The 25,050-nt window shown below is 37.5% G+C and overlaps 1 protein-coding gene across 3 annotated transcripts in view; it reads right to left on the minus strand.

Moving 5' to 3' along the window:
• Positions 1-25,050, minus strand: part of LOC109082965 (butyrophilin subfamily 1 member A1-like) — a 190,745-nt gene that overhangs the window by 71,089 nt on the left and 94,606 nt on the right. For all 3 annotated transcript variants that reach the window (XM_042759356.1, XM_042759358.1, XM_042759357.1), the window contains exons 3-5: positions 11,756-12,118; positions 10,327-10,620; positions 1,595-1,954 (exon numbers count right to left, since the gene is read on the minus strand). In XM_042759356.1, coding sequence (XP_042615290.1) covers positions 1,595-1,954; positions 10,327-10,620; positions 11,756-12,118 — 1,017 coding nt within the window. The remainder of the gene's footprint in view (positions 1-1,594; positions 1,955-10,326; positions 10,621-11,755; positions 12,119-25,050) is intronic.

Below are 25,050 nucleotides of genomic sequence, written 5' to 3' on the forward strand. Positions count from 1 at the left end.
AATAATCTTTACTGTCCCTCAAGATTTTACAGTCTTTAGAAACCTTCAGATCTGGATGTGAATGTTCACGGTCAATAGTGATCTCAACTGTGAGGAAAAATACATGAGCAACAGTTATTAATCCTCATGTATATGAGATGATCTTTACACATATCTGCATTTATAACTGAGATGATATCATACCTGCATGCTTCCTCAGTTCTTCTATATTCATGTCAACCACAACTAAAATTAAAAAACATATAATTTGTGAGTAAAACCTACAGCTATAATTGAAAACTTCTACAGTATTTATATACAACAAAAATGTGTCAGTTATGGAAAGTAAATAACAGTAATAATAATAATAATAAGTGAATAATTGTGTGACAGTGGGAGTGTCTCTTTATTCTGATAGAATAACTGATGAAATATGATAAATTATGCAATAAATTGTAAAAATACCAAACAGAAGCATTTTCACTGATGCTTTCAGATCTCTGGATGTCACTGTGTGAAATAAACTGAATCATAAATATATTTGGCTATGATTGTGAAATGACGTGTGTGTGGAGGGTTCAGTGTATTTCGACTACAATACTCCACTCAGACTCAGCAAACACGTCATATTCATGTTGCTGTCTGCTATAACATACATGAAGATGTTTGTTTAATGATTAGTGAAGCATTTCAGCAGTTACAGTTCTTCTGAAACACAGCAAAGAACAAACGTCTTCAAATACCTTCTTTTATCAGTCTCTCCAGAGTTTCCTCCTCACAAACTGAAATGAGAGAAAATATCAGCGGAAGGTTTAATTATCTGCTTCACAAATACTCAAGACTCACAAAAACACATTAAATTACACTTTTAACCATCTCAGACACTGACTGGCATAAAAACACAGACAGTGCCGATGCTAGACTTCTGGGGTCTGTATGTGGGGGGGGGGGGGTCGCTCGAGAAACTGTGTCTCTTCTGCGGCTTGGTACGCTTTCAGCTTAGAAAGGGTGTAGAAAGAGTGACAACAAACTGCATTAAAAGAAATTATCATTCATGTTTTCATAACCGCTGGCCAAATTCAAAAAATGAAAACTAATATAAATCATCTTTGAGAGCAGCTTGTGTATTTTGTAAAGGGAGGATCGGCTCTTCTTTAGCTGTATCAGGGACAGACATGTACTCCCAGTAACACGGTCTGAAAGGGTTAAGCAGATTCATGAATGTTCCTTACTTTCTGTAGCTGGTTTCTTTCCTGCAGAACAGATCAAAAATATCAACACATGAGATCAAAACATGAAACAAAAACCTGCTGATATCCACATCTTTAAAATCTTTCAGCCAGATTATACCTGTTAGTTTCTCTCTGTATCTGTAGAGGATCAGCCCAAACAAACCCAGAAGAGCACAGATGAGAAAAGTGAAGAAAAGAGCCTTCCATGGACCTGATGAATCTGAGGAATCTGATGGATCTGAGAAAGAAAATCCAGATTATTTTAAACTCAACTCTGAAGCAAAATGTATCATAATAAAATATAAAACAAAAAATAATCAACTATTCCTGAAATGAACTATTCCTTTAATGAGGTTTAGATTGAATTGTAGTTTTTGACTCACCTGTGATTTTGAGATCTACTATTTTGCAGTCATATGAACTTTCTCCGCTCACATAACAGTGAAATGAATCTTCATCCTGATATGAGAGTTTCTCCAGCCGTAGAGAGACATCTCCATCCTTCAGTCCACCAGACTGATCTGACCGCGGAGTCAAAGAGCTTCGTTTCCTGAAACATTCCTGGATGTCCTGGATCTTCCCATGATTATAGAGGAGAACAGGGTTGTTGAACTGATTGTTACGGTACCAGCGGATCTCCAGAGCTTCAGCATTCTCAGGAGGAGAGATCCAGCAGGGAAGAATCACTGTGGATCCCACATGAGACACTATAGGATCAGGAGGAACCTTGACAGTCAACGACACTGAGAGAGAGAGATAGAAAGAGAGAGAGAGAGACACACTCACATCCACTTTCAGCTGTGGCACACCCAGTGAGAAGCTGGTCATTTTACAAATGGATGTTACAACAATAATAATAATAATAATAGCAAACATCTTTATTTAGTTTAAAAAATATTAAAGGTGCTGTATGTAAATGTGTGACTCTGCTTAAGCATAAAAATACCACAATATTTTTTCAAATTGTAAAGATAAAAATTAAATTGATAATGTTCATAAAATGAAAAACAATGCTACAGTCAGTTATTCTCCTTTGAAAATGTGCGTTTCGGGCCAGAATGTCAATCTTTGTTTTGGTGAAACCCGCCCACTGCCAGTTTACCCAGTTACCCAAACACATTGTATTTCATTTCATTCATCATCAAGTGCGCTCGTTTCTGTTTGTGTCATCAATCTGGCAACCTGCATGTGTCAAGTCTGAGGAGGAGGGGCCGGGTGAAAAAACCCTCTCCAGTGTTCAACCACTCGGTGACAATCCTACATACAGGACCTTTAAACATGAGTTTCACAGTCAAGTTTCTTCATTTTCCCTCTTCCTGTAGGTGCATACATACGCTTGTCAAAATGATGATTGGTCACTCTGTTAGTTATGTTAAAGACGTAAGGACATAATAGTAAAATGGGTGCGTCTGTGGAGTTGAATTTTAAAATAGTGAAACAAATATCAACCAGAATCAGATCAATTCATTTAAAAGTATATACTGAATATCTCAATTGAAACTCTGAATCCGAACCGTCTACAAATGAATGGATTTATAGATCAGAAACCGAAGCCAGTCGTGTTTAATCATCATATTAGCACAGGTACAGTGTTTGATTGGCTAAACAGATGCGTCCTGTGAGGAAAGAAACACCTCTTCTCGCTCACTCCTGCGCTCCTCGATCTTTACTCTCCTGACAGAGACACTCAATCATCAGATCAGCTGCTGTAATGCTTTACGATAAACTTCCTTTAGTTAATGCAAGTTAATGCATTAACTAACATTAACAATGAGCGAGACATTTGTTACAATATTTATTAACGTTAGGTAATAAAAATACAGCTGTTCGTTGGTATTTTTGTTAGTTCAGGTACGAATGTTAACAAACTTTTAATTTTAATAATGTATTAGTAAAAACCAAAATTAAAATGAATGTTAATCAATGCTTTCAGAGTAATGTATATTAACCCTTCATGCAGTATCTTCTGTTGGCAATTTGACATTTTTCATACGCTTCGCCACCACTGAGACATCTCTCCCTCGCCTCGATGGTTTGTAATGTTTGTAGTGGTATTTGTAGTGAAAATCATTAGAATTTCTGTGATGGTTTCTATTGTTTTGTCAGCAAGGTCACCATGGGTTTGTGATGTTATTTGACATAAATGCAACAGAATTGCTGTAATATTGTGAGACAGTAGCGACTGTTTGTAGTTGTGGTGGGCCTATTTAGGAGAAAATCCAGGGCCGTTTTCACTCCCAGTCCGTCCCTGCTTGAAATAATAATTTCTTAACATTAAACATTGAATGTCAGTTTTTATTCACCTGTTTCTCGTCATTTATCATTAAAATGTATTAAAGTAAACAGTGTTAATTACATCGCTAATGTCATAGAATAGCACGGCAGGGCACATAGTAAGGCAGTGTATATGCCACGGCGCGGCGGTAAAGTTAGCTTGACATTCACTGGACATTCGGGGTTTTTGCCAATTAAACTCTTTACGGCTGTTATGTTTTGAGCCCAAACTAACTCAGATAGTCATAAATATATGCCCTTTACGTTGGACAAGGCTTAATTTCTAGGGGAAAAAAATAAATTAACCATTTAAATTATTTAAACAATTTAACTACATGACATTATAATATAAAACCAATAATACAATGTTCAAAAAACATCCCTGTTATTGCACAAAGCTCCTTTTTTGGAATTACCATTTTATGTGTTTTATAATAATTTTACAACTTTTAATGTATGCAATAATATAAATCCATTAAATGACAACACTATTTGATCTAAAGGAATCAAATCAACTGTAAAATATTCAGAATATTATTCCCTTTGATGCACAAGGCTTGCTTTTTCAGATTATATCTTTATTGTTTTTATATATAGTAGTGAATCCATATTTTTCACATTTTATATACTGTACCCACTTAAATTAATTAAACTCTGACACCGTTTGAGATAAAGTTATAAAAACCAACTGTAAAATATTCAGAATATTATTCCCTATGATGCACAAGCCTCTGTTTCTTTTTCAGATTATGCCTTTAGTATTTGTGTTTATTGAAAGAATATGAAAAGTAGAGATGCAAAAGCCCTTAAATTCCATCTGAAATTTTTTTCTAAAATCAGCATTTGTATCCCGCTCCCATGTTTTGGTACAGCACTATCACTTTAATGGCAATCAATGTTATTTTCTTTGTGAAATGGCTTTGTTATATTTATATATTATATAATGCATAATCTCGGGGGAGAAAAGTACAACGCTGTCACTTTGGATGTACCCTAAAATAAAAATTCCTGTATAAAAAATCACTACATAACATTAGGACAGTCACATAAATATAAAAAAGCTTTAGAATTTTTATTGTTTTTATAAGCTTCTTATTTAGTAATCTCATGTTAGCAAGAGTTTCAAAATATATTTTAAGACCAGGGTTACAAAAGGTAATATATGATGGTTTATTTTTATTTATTTATTTTTTTAACTTGTATATAAAGCTTTGCTAAGATAATTAACAGAATAATCACTTTGTTTATCAGTAAAATTATGGGTTTTAAAAATAAATTGTAAATTGAGGGCTTTGTTTATTTATTTATCTTTATGTCTATTTTAAAGTCAACCCAAAATGAAATAGAAAATCGCCAATATAAAAATAAATGTTAAATATCTTAACTGATATGTTACAAAAGGAACACTTATCACAAACGTTGAGTATTTCTGCTAACAGCGGCATTTAGGATGACATATTAAGTTCTTATTTTACTTTATTATATATATATATATATATATATATATATATATATATATATATATATATATAAAAAAACATTAATATGCTAATATCCAAATGCTATGCCAAGGCATACAAAGAAGTTTAAGATATACTGATTGACATTTAGGATTGGATCTAACAGTAAAGGAGTTTCTTTAAAACTGTTTGTCAGAAAACGAGTGACCAATTACACAAAGTTGGGGATTTTGTAGGGTTGTATTATTAATATTTACATATGAGAATTGGATTAAAATTATTATGCCACTGGGAATAGCCTTAATTAAAAAAAAAAAAAAAAAATCTAACATTTTGTAATAAAATTAGGGTAAGTATATATTTGGCCATTCTTGTCGGTAAACTGGTTTACAATGAACATGTTATGCCGAACCCAGTTCTTCATGTACAATGACTTGTTATTATGAGTGATATTTCCATTGTTCATATAAAATATCTGCTGGGAGAAAAATTGTGTTTGTACAAAAGTTACCAGTAAAATAATGCCTGTTTGTGATAATTGGCCAAATGATATGCGACAATATTGAAAATACTTGTTTGATAATTTTTTTAAAATATATATATATATATATATATATATATATATATATATATATATATATATATATATATATATATATATATATATACGTAATTCAACAGGGCAAGGCAAAGAGAGATAGTCCAGGTACACAGGCAGGAATCAGGTAACAGGTAACAATGAGACAAGACTAGACTAAGAAAACAAGATAAGGCTCAGTATCGCAGCTAACACTGGGAGAGTGAGAACCACAGAACAATACTTGAGACCAGACAGAAAACAAACACGGAAAGGCTTGGTAAGTAGCTTACACTCGGAGAGTGCTCAACGCTAAACAATACTGGGCAGTGTGTGAGGGGAAGTCCAATGCTTATAAAGCGTGTCTGTTGATTGTGCTGTGTGTGTGTGTGATTGGTCTCCAATGGAGCATGGGAAATGTAGTCCAGGGTGTATTGTGTAGTGTGAGGTCTGTGTTGTGGATGATGACCTCTGGTGGTGAATTAATGGAATTTCAATGACCAGATCATGCCTATATATATATATATATATATATATATATATATATATATATATATATATATATATATATATATATATATATATATATATATAGTTTTTAAGCCAATTAATTTTTATAGTTTGGGTTAAATTTTGTAATAATGTTATGAGGTTTGTTTCTCCAGCTTATATGTATATTTTTCAAGTATCTTTAATCAATTTTTGAGCATATATCATGTTTGGAGGGGATATTGTTCACATAACAATCCATACTAGTATATTTGTAATCATGCCTGTTGTGTACTTTCAATATTTACCTTCCATTGGGTTTACTGTTGTGATATATATACATGGTTTCAATATTGTTTTTAAAAACAATAAATGCACAATCTGAAAAAGCAAGCCTTGTGCATTATAGGGAATAATAATCTGAATATTTTACAGTTGGTTTGATTCCTTTAGATCAAATGGTATTGTCGTTTAATGGATTTATATTATTTGATACATTAAAAAGTTGTTATTATTATAAAACACATAAAATGGTAATTCCAAAAATGGAGCTTTGTGCAATAACAGGGATGTTATTCTGAACATTTTATTATTGGTTTCATATTATAATGTCACGTAGTTAAATTGTTTAAATAATTTAAATGGTTAATTTTTTTTTACATTTTTTCCCCCTAGAAATTAAGCTTTGCAACGTAAAGAGCATATATTTATGACTGAGTTAGTTTGGGCTCAAAACATAACAGCCGTAAAGCACAATCTAAACTGAAAAAACCCCGAATGTCCAGTGAATGTCAAGCTATCTTTCCCGCCGTGTACAGCAGCCCCATCTGCGCGACTGTCTTCTGATAGTTAGCGAAGCATTAACACACAATCTAAACTGAAAAAATTAATGGCAGGTTTGTCTCATTTTTAAATGAGTAATAAAAACTGAGATGAAACAATTTACTTAAGCCAGAAATATAATTTACTATGGTAAAACAAACGTTCAGCAATATCTTCAAAAGACTTTTGAATTTTGGCACACTTTTTTTCTCTCTATAATGCTGATATGGTAACTTTGCTGTAAATTTGGTTATGCAAGCATGTGTGGATATATTTAAACCTCGTGTGTTACAACTCACCCCGCGTTACAATGTGCCCCGCTCCCCTACTCTATAAATATATGAATATTTATCTCATCGGGTCTGTATGGAGTATTTAAGCATAAAACTGAATGAAATCCAATGGTGTTCTTACCGGAAGTCTCTATGAGGAGAATCAGTAAAACGATAATAATCGACAGCATTCCTGTGAAAATACAGACAGACTCCAATAAAACAAACTCGGAGGAAGATTCTTCCAGAATAAATCACATGAGAGACATAATCGATGTTCAGTGAGGACACAAACTCACCGGAGACTAAGAGAAATCAAACACATTCAAATATAAGAGACACAAATCCGTGGAAGAGCAAACGCGCTCCCGATTTCTCCTGTATTACTTTCTCTTTCTAAGAATAACGATGCCTCAATAAAACAGACGTCATCAGGTGAAGAATAACGCTTCATATTCGGAGTGATTTTTGTCATAATCGTGCAGCCCTAATCTAGAATAAATATCATATTTTAAAAACCCTTGATTGTGTGTTGATGAACCCAGTGGATAGCGTTTCGGAGAATAAATGGATGGAAGCATAAAATCTAGTTTATGTGGTAAAGTGTGGTTAGGTGTGTTTAAAAAACCTAAACACATTAATGGAAAAATTTTATATTACAAATTAATTTAATCCTAAACTCAGTACACTTGGAAAAAAGCACACAGGTCAGTCAGACAGCTGCTCTGCTCCTTTTGATCACTTCTGTCCTTCAGGGAAAGCGCTGTCTGGACACTCTGCTAAACATCTCCTGTGTTTGACTGAAGAGAGAGGGTCATACGGTGAAGAGTGACTGGACCCCGCCGGACCTGCTGACGGATTAACTGTGATCATTACAGAAAGAACGAGAAACAAAACATTTTACATTCATCAGAAGGTTTACAAAAGTGGATCCAAAAATATTGGTGCACTTACGTCACGTATCAATCAAATCAAGTTTAGATCAAGTGTCTGTATATCTGCAGGATCTCGTACCCCTTCACTAACATCACTGTTCTTCATGTCTGAAGTCTCAGTTTGTTTGAATCAGCTGGTGGTGTGGTGGATAAATGAAGTGAGCTCACAAGACCTCCATTTATAAAGAAAAACACTTCACAGCATTTAGAGTACTGATTTAATTAATGTGTCTTTTTAAAATTACAAAAAAAAAATCATCATCAATCAAATCAATAAAAAGTGTACTTCGATAAGAGTTATAATATGTTTTATTAAAGAAATCTCGTAGGTCAGTCCAGTGACGTGACGTGAATCTTTATGCAGCTTCGAGTGTAGACTGTATTTCTGATTATAATGGTTTCTGTTTGCTTTCGGTGTATTGCACTGCGCTGCTCTCGTCTGAGAAAGTTACTCAGTAAAGGACTGGATTCAGCTGGTTCTACAGGTTTTGGATTATCACTGGATTCAGCTGATTCTACAGGTTTTGGACAATCCAGGATTGTAATCGCACTCTTGTCACCTGCTCCAGGATTGAACAGAGGAACGACTGATCCAGAGAATCTGCTGCTGATGGTCAGGAGATGTTTTCTCTCTGTGACGTTGTAAAATGACAGCTGACCGTGATCATAATCTAACAGAACTCCCAGTCGTTCAGGTCTCGGGGTCAGAGAGAGTTGATCCCCTCAATGTTTTTACAGTCCTTAGTGACCCATCAGATCTGGATGTAAACTCTTACGGTTAATAGTGATCTCAACTGTGAGGAAAAATAAAGCAACATTTAATAATTCTCTTTAAACTCATGTGTAAAATCGTATTACACAAATATATGCATGTATAATTAAAATTTATGAAATATATATATATATAACTGAGATGATACCTGCATGTTTCCTCAGTTCTTCTATATTTGCATCTTCCACAACTAAAATGATAAATAATTTGAGATTTTAGAGAAAGAAAACTACAGCTGTAATTAGTAGTTTCATAAACATTTATGCATTAATTCCACATACTGAAGCTGTATAATTATGTTCACATCATGTTCTGTTATACTGTTAAAAGCAAATGGAAAAATAAAACATATTTCTATTTGTAAAATAATAATTTTTGGTTTGTAAAATATACAGTACAGTCAAAACATCTGATTATGATTTGAGTCCACAGTGTGGCACTTGAGGGTGATTATATTGTGTGCTTGTGCGTTCTGAATGAGGACATGGTTAAACCTGAGCAGAATGAGGGCATCTTTGTGTAGAGTTTTGCAGAAAACTCTTTGAAGTTTAGTGGGTCACTTCAGCAGCTGCCGTTATATAAGTATTGCACAGATAAACTTCTTCAAATACCTTCTTTTGACAGTCTCTCCATAGTTTCCTCCTCACAAACTGAAATGAGAGAATTTCATTTGGAGGGTTTAATTACTAATTTATTTACACAAAATACTCCACTTAATCAACCACAATAAATTCTGATGTTAAGCTGATTCCTTTACATTTACATATACTCATTTAGCAGAAGCTTTTATCCAAAGTGACTTACAAATGAGGAAAATAGAAGTATATTCATATGTATTTTTGGATGTTAAAATGATGCACATTGTAGTTTACTTACTTTCTTTGACTGGTTTTCTTCCCTGAAAAAAAAAAATCAACACTTAAGCATAAAATACCTACATAAAAAACCATCTGAAGATAAAATTATTTCAGTTGTTCAAACAACTAGATTGTACCTGTTAGTTTTTCTCTGTATCTGTAGAGGATGAACCCAACTGAACCCAGAAGAGCACAGATGAGAAAAGTGAGGAAAAGAGCCTTCCATGGACCTGAGAAAACAGAAACAGACGAATCCAAACACTTTCAAAAAATGTAGAAAAATATTTTTGAAGCTTTTGCATCATTAAAATGCTGTTCGAAACCCATTTTTCTTCTGAAACAGCACTGAGAACACAATATATGGGATTGTGTTAGATTTTATTGATTGGATGGTAAAGTGCATAAGAGAGACTGATGACATCGAAGAAAAATCGTTTCACAGTGGTGGAGCAGAATAAAAGAAAAACATGCATTCAAGAATGTATGCTAAATGAATTATATTTATAGATCAATTATATTTGCTTAAAATAAAACTTAAAGACGGAAAACCTTCAGTTAAGGTCACAGAAAAAACTAATGGAAATAATCACAGGCCTAGCATTCAAGCAAACTTGATCACTTTGTTTGTGTTATCTACTAATATCCATGTTCTCTAACCTGAAGATACGATGCCCTGTATGTTCAGTCTTCCTTCTTTTAACTCTCCAGATCTGAGAGAGAATGAACATGAGACCTGTTGAGCGTCTGAGAGAGAGACGGCCGTCCAGCTGTGGACAGAGAACATCTCATCTGCTCCACGACTGTGAGACGTTCCTCCAGGACCGAGAGCCCTTCCTTCATCTGACGTCCACGTGATACTGGGCTTTGGATACCAGCCGCTGGACCTGCAGCTGATGTTCACACGCCCATCATCTAGAGGCCTTGGAGACAGGACAGGAGCGGATCCTAAAGCTGATGAGAGGAGAGACAGATCTTCAGATCTTTTCCTGACACAAAAACTAGCCTACATAAGTATATTGTCTTAGACACTAATTGTGTTCTGATTTTTGAAGATTTTTTGTCTTTTCAGGGTCTTGAAACACTTCAACATGTACATTAGAGAGCTGCACTGGGATTGAAACAACAGTTTAAAAGTAGCCCAGTTCTATGAAAAACAAAACACAGACTTGGCTCGTGTTAGTAGACTGTTAGGTTAGGGCTAGTAGAATAAGTTGACATGCACTTGCAAAAAGTTACTTAAAAAAACAGCAGAATGTTCATCAAAAAAAGTGTTTGCAGATATCAAGCAGATAGTCTACTTATACTATGACTGCTAGTTGACATAAAGTTATTGATAGTTAATAGAATGTCTAAAATAAACTATCAGTTCAAGTGTTTTACAGTATATATATATATATATATATATATATATATATATATATATATATAATATATTATTATTATTTATTTTTTGTAAATATTGTTTACAAACATTGCAGAAATCGTTATGCATGGGATTTTTGGGCTGTCAAGATATCAGATTTTTGCTACATGATTAGCGTGGCCAAAATATTTAATCATAACGATATATCGCTATTTTTATAAAAATCTTTGGGTCAAATTCATCACTTATTTTCCTTGTGTTTTTTAATTCCTTTTTTGTTCAGTGAATCAAACGGTGAACCATTAAACTAGGGCCTATGGTTTTTACCTGATCTCGAATCAGTTTTATGTATTTGTAGACATGTTTTTAGTCTTTTGATTGGCCATCCATAAAACAAACAAAACTGCAAATTAATACAAGAACACATTATACAGACACTTCTTATTAAATGGTATTTGATGATTTGTATGATTTTTTATGATTTTGATGAATTGCATTAATATATATTATACCTTCAATAAAACATTTGCATTTGTTTTAAAGGCTGTTTTTAAGCATGTTTTGGCCTGAGGTTTTGTTGTGTTTACACAGTTTTGACCAGCAGGCGTCACCAGCGAGTATCGTTTCGAGTGTCCTCAATCTTAGTCCTCATTATGCAGGAGAGAATTTTAATGTTTGACTGTGTTTGACTATGACTTTAATGAAGTGTAGATGCTTGCTCACCAGTGATTTTGAGAAACACCTCTTCACTGCTATATGAATTTTCTCCACTCACATAACAACGAAATGAACCATCATCTTGTACTCTGAGTTTCTCCAGCTGTAGAGAGACATCTCCATCCTTCAGTCCACCAGACTGATCTGACCGCAGAGTCAAAGAGCTTTGGTTCCTGTACTGTTTCTCCTGGACGTCCTGGATCTTCCCATAATTAAAGAGGAGAACAGGGTTGTTGAACTGATCGTGACGGTACCAGCGGATCTCCAGAGCTTCAGCGCTCTCAGGAGGAGAGATCCAGCAGGGAAGAGTCACTGTGGATCCCACATGAGCCACTACAGGATCAGGAGGAACCTTGACAGTCAACGACACTGAGAGAGAGAGAGTGAATTTTAAGTGAATTATTAATTTACTACAAATATTTAAGGTGCAGTCACACTGACAATTGTTCTATTGTGTGAATTTTTCAGTCATTTTATTAGGGATCCACGTCATTGGGAATTCTGTGTGAGGGTGAAAGATTTTGAAACAGGTTCAAGTTTTTCATGCGGAATCTGCGGATAATAGTTCTTTGCTCATATTACTGTTATTTGGCTGGCTAGTGTTTTTAAAGAAAAATTCTGCTTGTATTTTGACTTAGTGGCCATAGACATGCAACCAGTAGTCGAGATAGTGTGGAGTTTAGTATCCCCTTAAGGAACTCGAGCATTTAACTGTTCATGAGGTAGATTGGCTGGGGGAAGAAACTGTTCTTGTGCCTGACTGTCCTGGTATTTGCGGCTCTGAAGTACCGGCCAGATGGCAGAAGTTCAAAAAGGGGGTAACTTGGATGTGAGGGATCCAGAGTGATTTTCTGAGTCCTTTTCCTCACTCTGGATGTATACAGTTCTTGAAGGGTGGGCAGGGGAGCATCAATAATTCTTTCAGCAGTCCGAACAGTTCTCTGTAGTCTTCTGATGTCTGATTTTGTAGCTGAACCAAACCAGACAGTTATTGAAGTGGACAGGACACAATGACGGCTGAGTAGAACTGTTTCAGCAGCTCCTGTGGCAGGTTAAACTTCCTCAGCTGGCGAAGGAATTACAACCTTTGTTTGGCCTTTTTAAGTGACGTGACATTCAGCCAAGTATGGTGACCCATACTCAGAATTCGTGCTCTGCATTTAACCCCATCCGAAGTGCACACACACAGAGCAGTGAACACACACACACACTGTGAACACACACCCGGAGCAGTGGGCAGCCATGCTGCGGCGCCCGGGGAGCAGTTAGGGTTCGATGCCTTGCTCAAGGGCACCTAAGTCATGGTATTGAAGGGTGGAGAGAGAAACTGTACATGCACTCCCCCCACCCACAATTCCTGCCGGCCCGAGACCCGAACTCACAACCCTTCGATTGGGAGTCCGACTCTCTAACCATTAGGCCACAACTTTCCACTATACAATGGAGTCAATGTGATTGTCCCACTTCACGTCCTGAGAGATGGTGGTTCCCAGGAATCTGAATGACTCCACTGCAGTCACAGTGCTGTTCATGATGGTGAGTGGGGGGAGTGCAGGGGGGTTTCTCCTGAAGTCCACAATCGTCTCCACTGTTTTGGGCGGTGTTAAAATCCAGGTTGTTAAGACTGCACCAGACAGCCAGCTGCTCAATCTCTTGTCTGTAAGCAGACTTGTCGCCGTCCTGGATGAGGACCGATGACTGTAGTGTCGTCTGCAAGTCTGGGCTAGTGCTTAGAGAGTTTGACTCCTAACCCTAAGGTTGTGGGTTCGAGTCTCGGTTCCGGCAATATCACGACTGAGGCCCTTGAGCAAGGCACCGAAACCCCAACTGCTCCCCGGGCGCCACAGCATAAATGATACCCACTGCTCCGGGTGTGTGTTCACGGTGTGTGTATGTCCACTGCTGTGTGTGTGTGCACTTTGGATGGGTTAAATGCAGAGCACAAATTTTGAGTATGGGTCACCATACTTGGCTGTATGTCACGTCACTTTCACTTTCAAACTTCAGGAGCTTGACAGAGGGGTCTTTGGAGGTGCAGTCGTTGGTGTAGAGGGAGAAGAGCAGTGGGGAGAGAACACATCCCTGAGGGGCACCAGTGTTGGTGTAGCGGCTGTTTGACATGAATTTCCCCAGTCTCACTAGCTGTTGCCTGTCTGTCAGAAAGCTGGTGATCCACTGACAGATAGAGCTAGGAACAGAGAGCTGGGTCAGTTTGGTCTGGAGGGCTCTTGGGATGATGAAAGCCGAACTAAAGTCCACAAACAGGATCCTCACATAAGTCCCTGTTTTGTCCAGATGTTGCATGATGAAGTGCAATCCCAAGTTGATTGCATCATCCATGGACCTGTTTGCTCGGTATGCAAACTGCAGGGGTCCAGTAAGGGTCCAGTGATGTCCTTCAGATAAGCATGAACCAGTTTTTCAAATGACTTCATGACGACAGACGTTAGAGCCACAGGTCTGTAGTGATTAATTCCTGTTATCTTGGGTTTCTTTGGAACGGGGATGATGGTGGAGTGTTTGAAGCAGGAGGGACTTCACACAACTCCAGAGATCTGTTGAAGATCTGTGAAATGATGGGGGCCGGCTGGTCAAAACAGGTTTTCAGACAGGCTGGTATAACACCATCTGGGCCTGGTGCCTTTACAATCATCCTCACTGATTTGAAGTGCAGGAGTGGCAGTTCACGGGAAGATTTGCTTTATTAAAGTCCCCAGAGAATGATTAAAACAGAGTCGGGTGTTGTTATTCTGTCTCTGTGATCTGATCAGCCAGTTTCTGTAAAGCTCACGTGCACTTGTAGAGGAATGTAAAAACTCACAAGAATGAACGAGTGAAGCTCCCACTGTGAATAGAACGGCTTGCAGTTAATAAAGAGTTGCTTTCTAGATCTGAACAGCACATCTTCTTTAACACAGTTACATCTGTACACCACCTTTCATTGATGTAGAGCAGAAGAAGTTTGAAGCACCAGCTCGCTTCCCCCATCTGCGCATCCAGAAGTGTTTGATCAGCGCCGCTGCTCCGACAACATCTGAATTTCGAATAATCGAAAACCGGTAGGAGACTTTGTGATGTGTTCTTCCAAATGTTCAACAGTTCATATCTGGTGAAATGATTGAGTATGAAAAACAAAAAAAAAACAGGAAAAAAAACTAACAAAAACAACTAAAACAACTGGAGAGCGAAACAACTCGGCTGCCATGTGCGGCGTCATCAGAGCTCCTAGCAGTGCCCGCCACGCTTTCCGCCGAGGCGGAGCTAACATATGATCTGGGGTTCACGTATGATCCAGCGCCTGCACTCTGGGATTGGAAGCCCGTGCAGTCTTCTCTTCCCCCAGGGGAGAGGGCTCGATGCTCCACCTGTCTTCCTCCGAGGAGGAGGTAGATTTGGAGGGTGTCGATGAGGTCACCAGTTGCACAAGGATATTATGTTGAACATTATAATGAGCAGCATTACTGGGGATCTGAGGCTCGCGCTGTCTGCTCTCGGGGGCCTGATTGTGCTTTTCCCACTGCAAAATGCTCTGCTCTCGCCGGGGACACCCCGATGAGTATGTCCGTGTCTGTGATCTTGTAGTTCCAGTCCCGCTGCTGCTGATGCACAGCGGCGATTTGAGATTGCAGGGATCGCACATGATCTGGGGGCAGGTTGGAGATGGGCTCTTCCTATTTCCAACCCGCATTCCCTAGATCTAGGGCCTTTCTTGGGGTTCAGAAGCCCGCGGTTTCTTCCCCCTCTGAGTGAGAGCTTGCTGCTGCAGCGCTATCTTTCTCTGAGGAGATTCGATATTGTTTTAATAACCAAGTGGCTCGCGCGCTTCTGAGGCAATGCATGCATTACATAATTCTCGGTTTTTAATATGAATCATATCACCACCATACTGTGTGTTTCCCTGTCTGATTGTTTGACTGCATTTAATAATGAGGAATTAAATGAAGTATTTAATCTGACTATGAGAAGTTAGATATACAGGGAGCTCTTGGGATGAAAAATTTCTCGAGTGAGAGCACATGTTTACCCTCGCAATTTCTCCAAGGAGGTTGGGCTGGTCAGCAGGGGCTGTGGGCGGGAGCAGTCCAAACCTACCGTGTTCCAGCTCCTCATTCAGGGAGCGTCACTTCTCGTACTCCCCAGAGTTTAGCAGTCAGAGTAGTGCTCCCAGCCAAAGGCTTCTAGCACAGAAGGCATGTCTACAGACTGTCATTCTCACTGGATAGTCTTCGGTAAACATGTCCTGACGCCTAGGGTACAGGACTTCTGAGGGCCAGCCCCCTCTGGGAAAGAGCAGGTGTACACCTCATTATACGGTGCCCCGTCTCTCTCAGTGCCCTCGTGGAGATCGATCTGCCAACCCTGCACCTACAGTGCTTAGGGCCACAGTGGTCTCTGGCGAGCGCTTCTATCAGTCACCACCTTATCCCACACCCACTTATCTGGTGAGGTGGGGACCTTTGACCACAATGCAGGCCGTCTTTCTCCTGCTACGGATCGAAGTCGAGTGGAGAGTGAAGAGTCAGGCAGGTCACTCACTGCAAGCAGTTCCAGAAACTGCGTGTTCTGATGGCAGCTGCGTCCAACGTGATACCTTTTGGCCTGCTGTACATGAGACCGCTACATGGTGTGCTCAAGACCAATGGGGTTCTCCCCGAGGACGAAACCCGCCTCGGCATGCTCAAGGTCACACAGTGCTGCCTATGTTGCCTTAGACATGTGGAGGAAACTTGCTCTTGTCTCAGGCCCCCCCCACCCCCCCTCACACCCGTACGGGCTGGCACACCAGATCCGCTTGCTTCATTTCCTGACGCCGGTTTCCACTGTATGTTCTTCGTCCTCATATTACTGTTATTTGGCTGGCTAGTTTTTTTAAAGGAGGATATCTGACTTGTATTTTGACTTAGTGGTCATAGACATGCGACAAAGTAGAGATAGTGTAGAGTTAATGTCACATTATATTAATATAACAGTCTATATGTAATCGTGCGCAATGTATCCCAATAGAAATGGATCAACATATATGAATTACTTGGAAGCCATGAAACTGAATGGAAATCCAAGCATTTTCTTACCTGAAGTCTATCTGATGCGATATTCACCAGTTACAACGATAATAATCGATCAGCATGCCTGTGAAAATACAGACCAGACCCAATAAAACAAACTCTGAGGGAGCCATTCCCGAATCTGGGTAACGCGGGAAGGTATTCTAATGGTGCTTTTCCACTACCGTATACCCGTTACCAAAACGTGGACGTGTAAACGCTGCCTGATCACTCAGCCTGCCTCACATGACACTTGCAAACACCACAGAGACACAACATAACCGCTAGATTTACATCACAGCACGCCAAGTGAGGGAATCGTACACAACTGTTTTTGAACGAGCGCACCTTGTTTAACACGCAAAAAATGGCGGTTTTGTTGTCTTTTTGAGGAAGTACAGACATTCCTGCCGTTGACAGCAGAGGATCCAGATCTGGTGAGAGCTTGATAGGGCGGACCCTGACAGAACATTTTTTTCACAAAGTACTGGAAGTAGAGGCAGCGCAAAACTATAAGGACTTGAATAATCCCTTCCCAATCTAAAGCGATACTAAAACTACCGTGGAAACGCACACCGAGCGAGCCATGCAACGCAATGGAAAAAGTGCCATAAACGACTGTCATCAGTATCTTACACTCCCATCACAGTTTTGAGCTTACAGTCAGAAGATGTCCTGTGACTGTGTAGCAAACATTGTAGCTTCTTTAAGAAAACAAAAAAAGATTTTTGATTAAGATTTTTTTCTCTTTTAATTGAGTTGTTAGGTACAATTACTTGGACTTACATAAGCTAAGCTGTTTCTCTAGGTGTTAATTTGATAATTTTTCATGCTAACTCCCACCCACATGCGTAAAAACAGTTTATCTATGCTGTTGACTGCTCCGGGGTGGGTATAGTTAAACAACCCCAATGAGTCCAGTTTATCCAATCACATCCTCAATCACAACCTTTTGTTGTGCATCAAGGGATTTATGTGTGCTAATGTGGTAAATTTTTTTGAATTTATGTGAATCTTCGGCATGTCCATCCAGAATGTTTTTTTTACGATGATTATTCCAAAATTCACCTAAAAATAGGTGGAAAGGCAACATTACACCTGAACCAAATGATAAACGCAAACACTTTTTGTTTTTGTCCCCCCATTTTTCATGAGCTGAACTCAAAAGTTAAATTTATGTTGCCAGCAAAGACCACAGTGTTCTAGCGAGAAGGAAAAAAAAAAGAGGAAGGGAAGGAAGGAAGGAAATGATGATGACCGACGCCTTTCAGACGTTAGTTCAAGCAAGAATTAAGCATGGCTTTTGTTTATATTAATGAAATATTGCGGGTTTTAACGATGCAGGGAATTATGAGAGAGGTTTTGTGAACTGTTATAAATGATGATTGATTTTTGCAAGTTTGTGCTGAATATACAATTGGCGTTTGTCGTGGATTAAAATTTAAGATGGATTGTATGTGGTTGTTAGAAAATTGTTAAATAAAGTAGCTTTAAAAATTCAGTTCTCGCAAACAACCACACGGCAGTTATATTTGAAGTTAAATATAAACTGTGATAAACTCAGTGTTACATCTGTCCCCTGTGTTACAGCTCACCCCATTAGAGGGATAGTTGTCAGAACGGAAATATTAACTCGCCATAACCCGCTTCCACCACTGAATAGAAAAAAGCTAAAAGCTTATAAACTAACTAAAAGTTATGTCCCAACTCTGATTCTTTGAATGACTTTAAAAACACGCAATTTCGAGTATAACGTCCGAATTGCAGAGTAAACGATAGAAAAAAAACGTCATTTCGAGAGAAAAAAAAAGTCAGAGAATTGTGAGATAAAATGTTTAGCAAAACCTTTTATTTTTTTGATTTTTTACTTTTTGTTAATTCGGTGGCGGAAACGGCTTCCCATGCGTTTATTGTAGTAGACAAATGTGGCATCCCGTTTATGAAAGTGTAAGCTATCAAGCAACAAAACATCAAGGAGTTACAAAAAGTGTTACCCATCCCTAAATGTAAAGAGAGAACATTAATCGATCAGACAGTCGTAAATAAATAAATAAATAATAAAACAAATCTCACCGGACACAAGACTCCTATGTTTACAGTAAATCACAGCAATCAGATGTTAACTAAGTTGTAAAATAAACGCTTAGTAGACTCACCACAGACGCAGCTCCAGTGATAACCAAAAGACTGTCTGATTGCTTCTTATGTTTCATTTTCTAAACAGTCGATGATGGACACATACGATGTGATGGATAATGATATTTGCGGTGTGTGGGTGTGTGTGTGTTGTGAGGCGCTGATACTCTATTATCTCTTGGACCTGTTGAAGCACCTATGATTTGTCCATTTTCCCCTGTAGAAGAAAAGACACATGGAAAACCTAAAAATGAAAAAAAACCTTCCCCAATTTTAATTTTTTTAATTTTTCCCACTTTTTTTTTATTAAATAACATTTTATTGCGTTCATTTTAAAGCAAAGCCCAAAAGAGTGACATATTAGGACAATGCTTGTAACTTGCATATTTTTGTGGTCTGTGTGTTAATTCTAAAAATATTTACAACTCTAATATAAACTTATGTTTGAAAACCCCTTGATTGTTGAAGACAGAGAAGGGCACAGGAGAGCGCCCCCTACCCCTTAGGTCATGATAATGGGGAAACCCAAGTTTGGTTTGTTTGGAATCTGATTTAGAGTGTTCCCAACTCTGCCTAAAAATCAAAATATGACAAGTGAGCATCGACATTTTTTTGTTCTTATATTTTTTTGAAAATGTGTAAAACCCTTTTCTGGTTGGGAAAACATTTTTGAAAAAACAAAAATTCATTTAATGATTTTGCATTTTTTTTCCCGACAGCATCTAATCCACCCCAATCAGCGATGGCTCTGGAAACCAGCCCTCGAAAGCAGAAATAAAACGAGGAAAAGGGGTGTGAAAAATGCTGAACAGCGTTTTTGGAGGGGTACTCCATTCTTCTGCTCTGTGTCAACTGATCAAGTTCCCACACTGATTTCGAACACTAGAATAAAGCACCGGTCATGTCAAACCTAAATTCCCCCAAAAACCAAATTTTTCAGTCAAAAATGATCTTTTGTAACAAGCAAACTTTGAAAAACCTGAAAAATCCAGACTTTTTCCCGCTAGAAAACACTACAAGAAAAATGAACACTTTTATTGGGAATCAGGAATCTTTTGGAAAAGTCTTGTCTATTACAGTAAACAACAAAAAAAGAAAGAAAAAAATTTAATTTTTACACTACGTAAAGTGGCTTAGAGTGATAAAGAGCATTGAAAATTTTGGAGCAACATGATGCACACTAATAGATCAAAATAAACAAATGTAAAACTGCTTTTGCAATAAAATATTTACTTTATACAGTTCTAGGCAGGTAAAAATAAGACCAAACCGGTTGATGATGGGAGGATTGATCCAGAAGAAGTATTTTCACTTTTTTTTTTTCATAGGAAATAAAGGTTTTGTGTTTGTTTAACCCGTTAGATCTGAACTTTAATAGGTTAGAAAAAATTCATTCTGTCTTTTTTTTAATAAAGGGGGTTTTGAAATCAAAAAAAAGGGTTTTTTTAAAAAATAAAAAAAAGACCAAACTGGCGGTGTACACTAACCTGGGACAGGGATTCCACTTTCAGTTTTTTTCCCGCTGAAAACTAGTATAAAGCCAAAACACTAAAAAATAAACCACACGTCAGAAAAATACTGTTAGATATGATTCTGGGCTTTATATATAAAATTTAAAACAGTCTATTAAATTTATTAACAGCCCAGCCTTTTGTGGAAAAGGCTGTCGACATTCGAAAATCTGCATTTTTTACTTTTTTATTTATGTTTTGATGAGCTGTGTATTTTTTAATTTTGCTGTTGTAAAATTTACAATTGACGAAACTCAATTAGATATTTTTATTTTGTAAAAGAAATGTATTTGAAAAAAAAAACCCCCAAAGTAAAAAAAAGGGTTTTTTGGCCGAGGCACCTTTATAAAAGTTTAATCAAACATTTCAAGTATGTTGCTCATCAGTAAATGGAAAAATTATATAAAAAATATGTTATTATTTGAATCAAAAAAAAAAAAAAAGTAATGTTCCTAAAGGATAAGTTTTTAGCGCTGGAGAACCCGCAAATCAGTCTGTTCCGCTACATTTACTTTTTAGAAGAAGTGCTTTTTTACAGTGATTACAAAGGGAAAGACCCAAAAAATTTCGTACACAGCATCAAGTCTAGATCAGAGAGGGATATGTTTAGGAATAGTGTTTAGATGTTTCTTTGTCTGTGTATTAGTTGAGTGCTTGAGAAAGAGAAGACTGTTTTAAAAAAATTTTCTCTCTCGAAAGAAGAGAATGTGCACCATTACACGTACATTCACTTTTTTTCAGTTTAAATTTTCCCTTTTTTAAAAAAAGGATACAAATTTAAAAAGGCTGTATGACCCGTTTTACATGCACACAAACAATACACAAGAGTATCTATTCACCATAAAAAAAATGATCAGGAAAGAGAATGTGCAGCGGGATTTGATCTTGTATGTGTAGTAGGATTTTTGGGGTATTGACTTTTGTTTAGGATGGGATTTAATTTTGGCGCACATCTTCAGTCTGCTCCTGCAGAGTTTTGGTTTTAAACGGGAAAAAGGTAGTGACTGTAAATGTTTGCAGTGCATTATCCCCAATTAGAACATGTACATGTCTGTTAAAGAAGAGAATTTAAAACTAATTCCAAAAAACTTAACTCGGAAATCAACGGTTCTCGCGAAGGGCAAAAAAACACGAGCCCGCAGATTTTGACAGGGGACACCACAAAACTGCCGTAATCCTCTTTACCGGAGGACTTTTTCCTTCTTCAGGTGGGTTTGACGGGTTGGAGTCTCTGCAGGGGGTTTTTCCACCCCGCACCCACTTTTTCAAAATTGAAAAACTCATGTATAGACTGGGGATCAAAACCCCCCACCTTGAATTTGGTGAAGATCCCGGTTTTTGTGCTTTAAATGTTGTCCTTTTGTTTAAAACGCATTGGCAGTCAGGGATCTGAGCTGTTTTTTCAGTAAAAAGGCGGATTTAGTGGTTCTCAGGTTTTGGACAATCCGGATTTAAGTGGCTCTTCCTGCTCAGGATGAAAAAAGGAACGAGATCCGGAAACTGTGTGTGGTCGGAGAGTTTTTCCCCTTGACGTTTAAAAAAGACGCGGTTTATAAATAACGAAAACCCAGTCGTTGGGTCCGGGTCAGAGGAATTAAAATGGATCGTGTTTGGGGTAAAAACCCGGGCCGTTTGAAAACAAGAACCAGAAAACCCCTTGATGGAGTTAAAGCAGATCTGTTCTTGTAGCAAATTCCAGTTTCACAACAAACCCGAAGTTTTTGGGAGGGTAATTTAAAGTGAGCTTACCCCAATAGTGACGACCAGAGGGGAGAAACTTTGGGGTCAAAAGCATAAGAAATGGAAAATTTCCCCCCAGTGTGATTTAAAACCCCACGACCCTCACAGTTTACGTCCAGTGACCTCAGATTTTTGGATGTAAACTCTCCAGGCAATAGTGATTCAACGGAGGAAAATACATGAGCAAAAAAGTTTTTAACCTCATGTGATGAGATGCTTTATACATTTATGCATTTATAAATGAGATGATAAATACCCCGCTTCCTAGTTTTCTTATTATGTCTCCACAACTAAAATTAAAAAACAAAAATTTTTTGAGTAAAAACACAGCTATAATTGAAAACTTTTACAGTATTTTTATAAGCAGAAAGATCAGTTTTGGAAAGGAAATAACAGTAAAATAAAATAATAATAATTAAAAAAATAAATAATAATAATAAAAGGAAAAATTTGGGGACATGGGGTGCTCTTTATTCTGATGAATAACTGTGAAATATGATAAATTATAATAAATTTTAAAATACCAAAAAAAAGCATTTAAAAAAGTTTAGATCTCGGTGTCACGTGTGAAATAAAGAATCTAAAATATTTTGGATGATTGTGAATGACGTTTTGGGTTTGGGGGGTTCAGGTATTTCGATACAATACTCCCCTCAGACTCAGCAAACAGTCAATTAGTTTCTGTCGCATAACATACATGAAGAGTTTTTTAATGTTATGAAAATTTAGCAGTTACAGTTCTTCTGAAAAACAGCAAAAAAACAAACGTTTCAAATACCTTTTATCAGTCTCCCAGGTTTTCCTCAAAAGAAAGAGAGAAAACACGGGGGTTAATTATTGCTCACAAATTTCAAAACTTGAAACCCCCATTAAATAACTTTTAAACCCTCAGACAGATGGCATAAAAACACGACGTGCCGATGCTAGACTTCTGGGGCTGTTGTGGGGGGGGGGGGGGTCCCTGGGGGAAACTGTGTCTTTCTGCGGCTTTGGGCGCTTTCAGCTAGAAAGGGGGTGAAAAAGTGACAAAAATGCTAAAAAAAATTTCATTCATTTTTTCTAAACCCCGGGCCCCCTTCAAAAAGAAACTAATATAAATATCTTTTAGAGCGTTGTGTTTTTGTAAGGGGGTATCGGCTTTTGGCTGTAGTGTATCAGGGGTTCAGACATGTCTCTCCTCTCAGTTAGTTGGAATCTTTCCCGTTGAACGGGGTTAAGCAGATTCATGAATGTTCCTATTTCTGTAGTGGTTTTTCTTTTCTCTGCAGAACAGATCCCCATGTACACTATTCAACACTGAGATCCAACACATGAGAAGATAATAAAACTCCTTGCTGCTCACCACCTCTTAAAATTTATTCAGCCAGATTACTTACCATGTGTTTTTTATTTTTTGTTTCTTTTTCGTTTCTGTATCTGGATGAGGATCCGCCCAAACAGACCCATTTGCAGAGCTCAGATAGTGGCATAAAGTGAAGATAATTAGAGCTTCCCATTGCGATCTTCTGCGGTATCTGTGAGAAACAATTACAGCAAACTGAATGCAACAGTTTTAATGAAGCACATAATTGTGGTACAGAATTTAAACTATCAAAGCATAAGTTGTAAATTTATTATCCAATATAAAATTATTGAGTTTCTTAAAACATATTACCGAAAATAATACTATATTCCGGAAATTAACCTATTCCTTTAAGGAGGTTTAGATTGAATTGTAGTTTTTGACTACCTCGTGATGTTGAGACTACATTTTGCTGTTAATATGAACTTTCTCCGCTCACATGGAACAGTGAAAATGAAATCGTCATCCTCGATGATATGAGAGTTTCTCCAGCCGTAGAGAGACATCTCCATCCTTCAGTCCACCAGAATGATCTGACCGCAGACGTATTTATAAGCAGCTTTCTGGTGTCGTGAAACCTATTTTTTGGATGCCTGGCTCTTCCAGTTTTATCGAGGAGACTCCAGGGTTTGTTGAACTTTGCTTCGTGACCCTTTTTTTTGGTGTACCAGCGGATCTCCTCCAGAGCGCCAGGCACTCGTCATGGAGGAGCGGGTTTTGTTACCAGCAGGTGAAGAGGTCACTGTGGATTTGTCTCCATCATGAGTTCACTACAGGATCAGGAGGATACACCTTGGTATTACCCCAGTCAACGACATGAGAGACGAGAGAGCAGAGAGTTGATTGAGCTTTTTTGTATTGTTGTTAGTTTTTTTTTGACTCCTTTGACTGATAGACGCCCCTCTTCTCCTTGAGATGAGAGAGAGGGAGAAAGCCAGAGAGAGGAGGAGGAGAATTTGATATTTTTAAATCCTTTTTATTTACAAAGATAAATTTACCACCAATTAAGTTACAATATTATTTATGATATTAATTAAAAAACCTCACAAACGTGGTAAAAACCAAACTCACCTTCAAAAAAACAGAGCAACAAAGCTTCATTGTAACACCAAATGTCCTCAAAAAGCGCAAGCAAGATCATCCATATGTTTATAGTATCTAAAATCTATAAGTATTCTTGCTTGTTACCATGTTTTTAAAAACAATTCAACCCACCATTTGGTGTCAAAAGTTGGTTCCATCTTTTTCTTTCTACTACATAGAGAATGGCCGTTTTGCTGGCCTAAAATAAAAATTCAGGCCAATGACAAATAACACCTTTCTTCCTTACATATTACATACACAAACAAATAGCAACCATAGAAAAAGATTCCATTATAATTAGTTAAAAATACTGCCTAAACACAAAAATAGAAGATTTCCAATCTAGCACAATTCACAAAGTATTGAAAGATAGTCTATCTCTCCGTGGCAACAAAGGGTACACCCGCATCAATCTCAGGATTTATAATTGAAGTAAAAGCATTG

This window comes from Cyprinus carpio, chromosome A7 (assembly GCF_018340385.1).
Source record: "Cyprinus carpio isolate SPL01 chromosome A7, ASM1834038v1, whole genome shotgun sequence".
Lineage (NCBI taxonomy): Eukaryota > Metazoa > Chordata > Actinopteri > Cypriniformes > Cyprinidae > Cyprinus > Cyprinus carpio.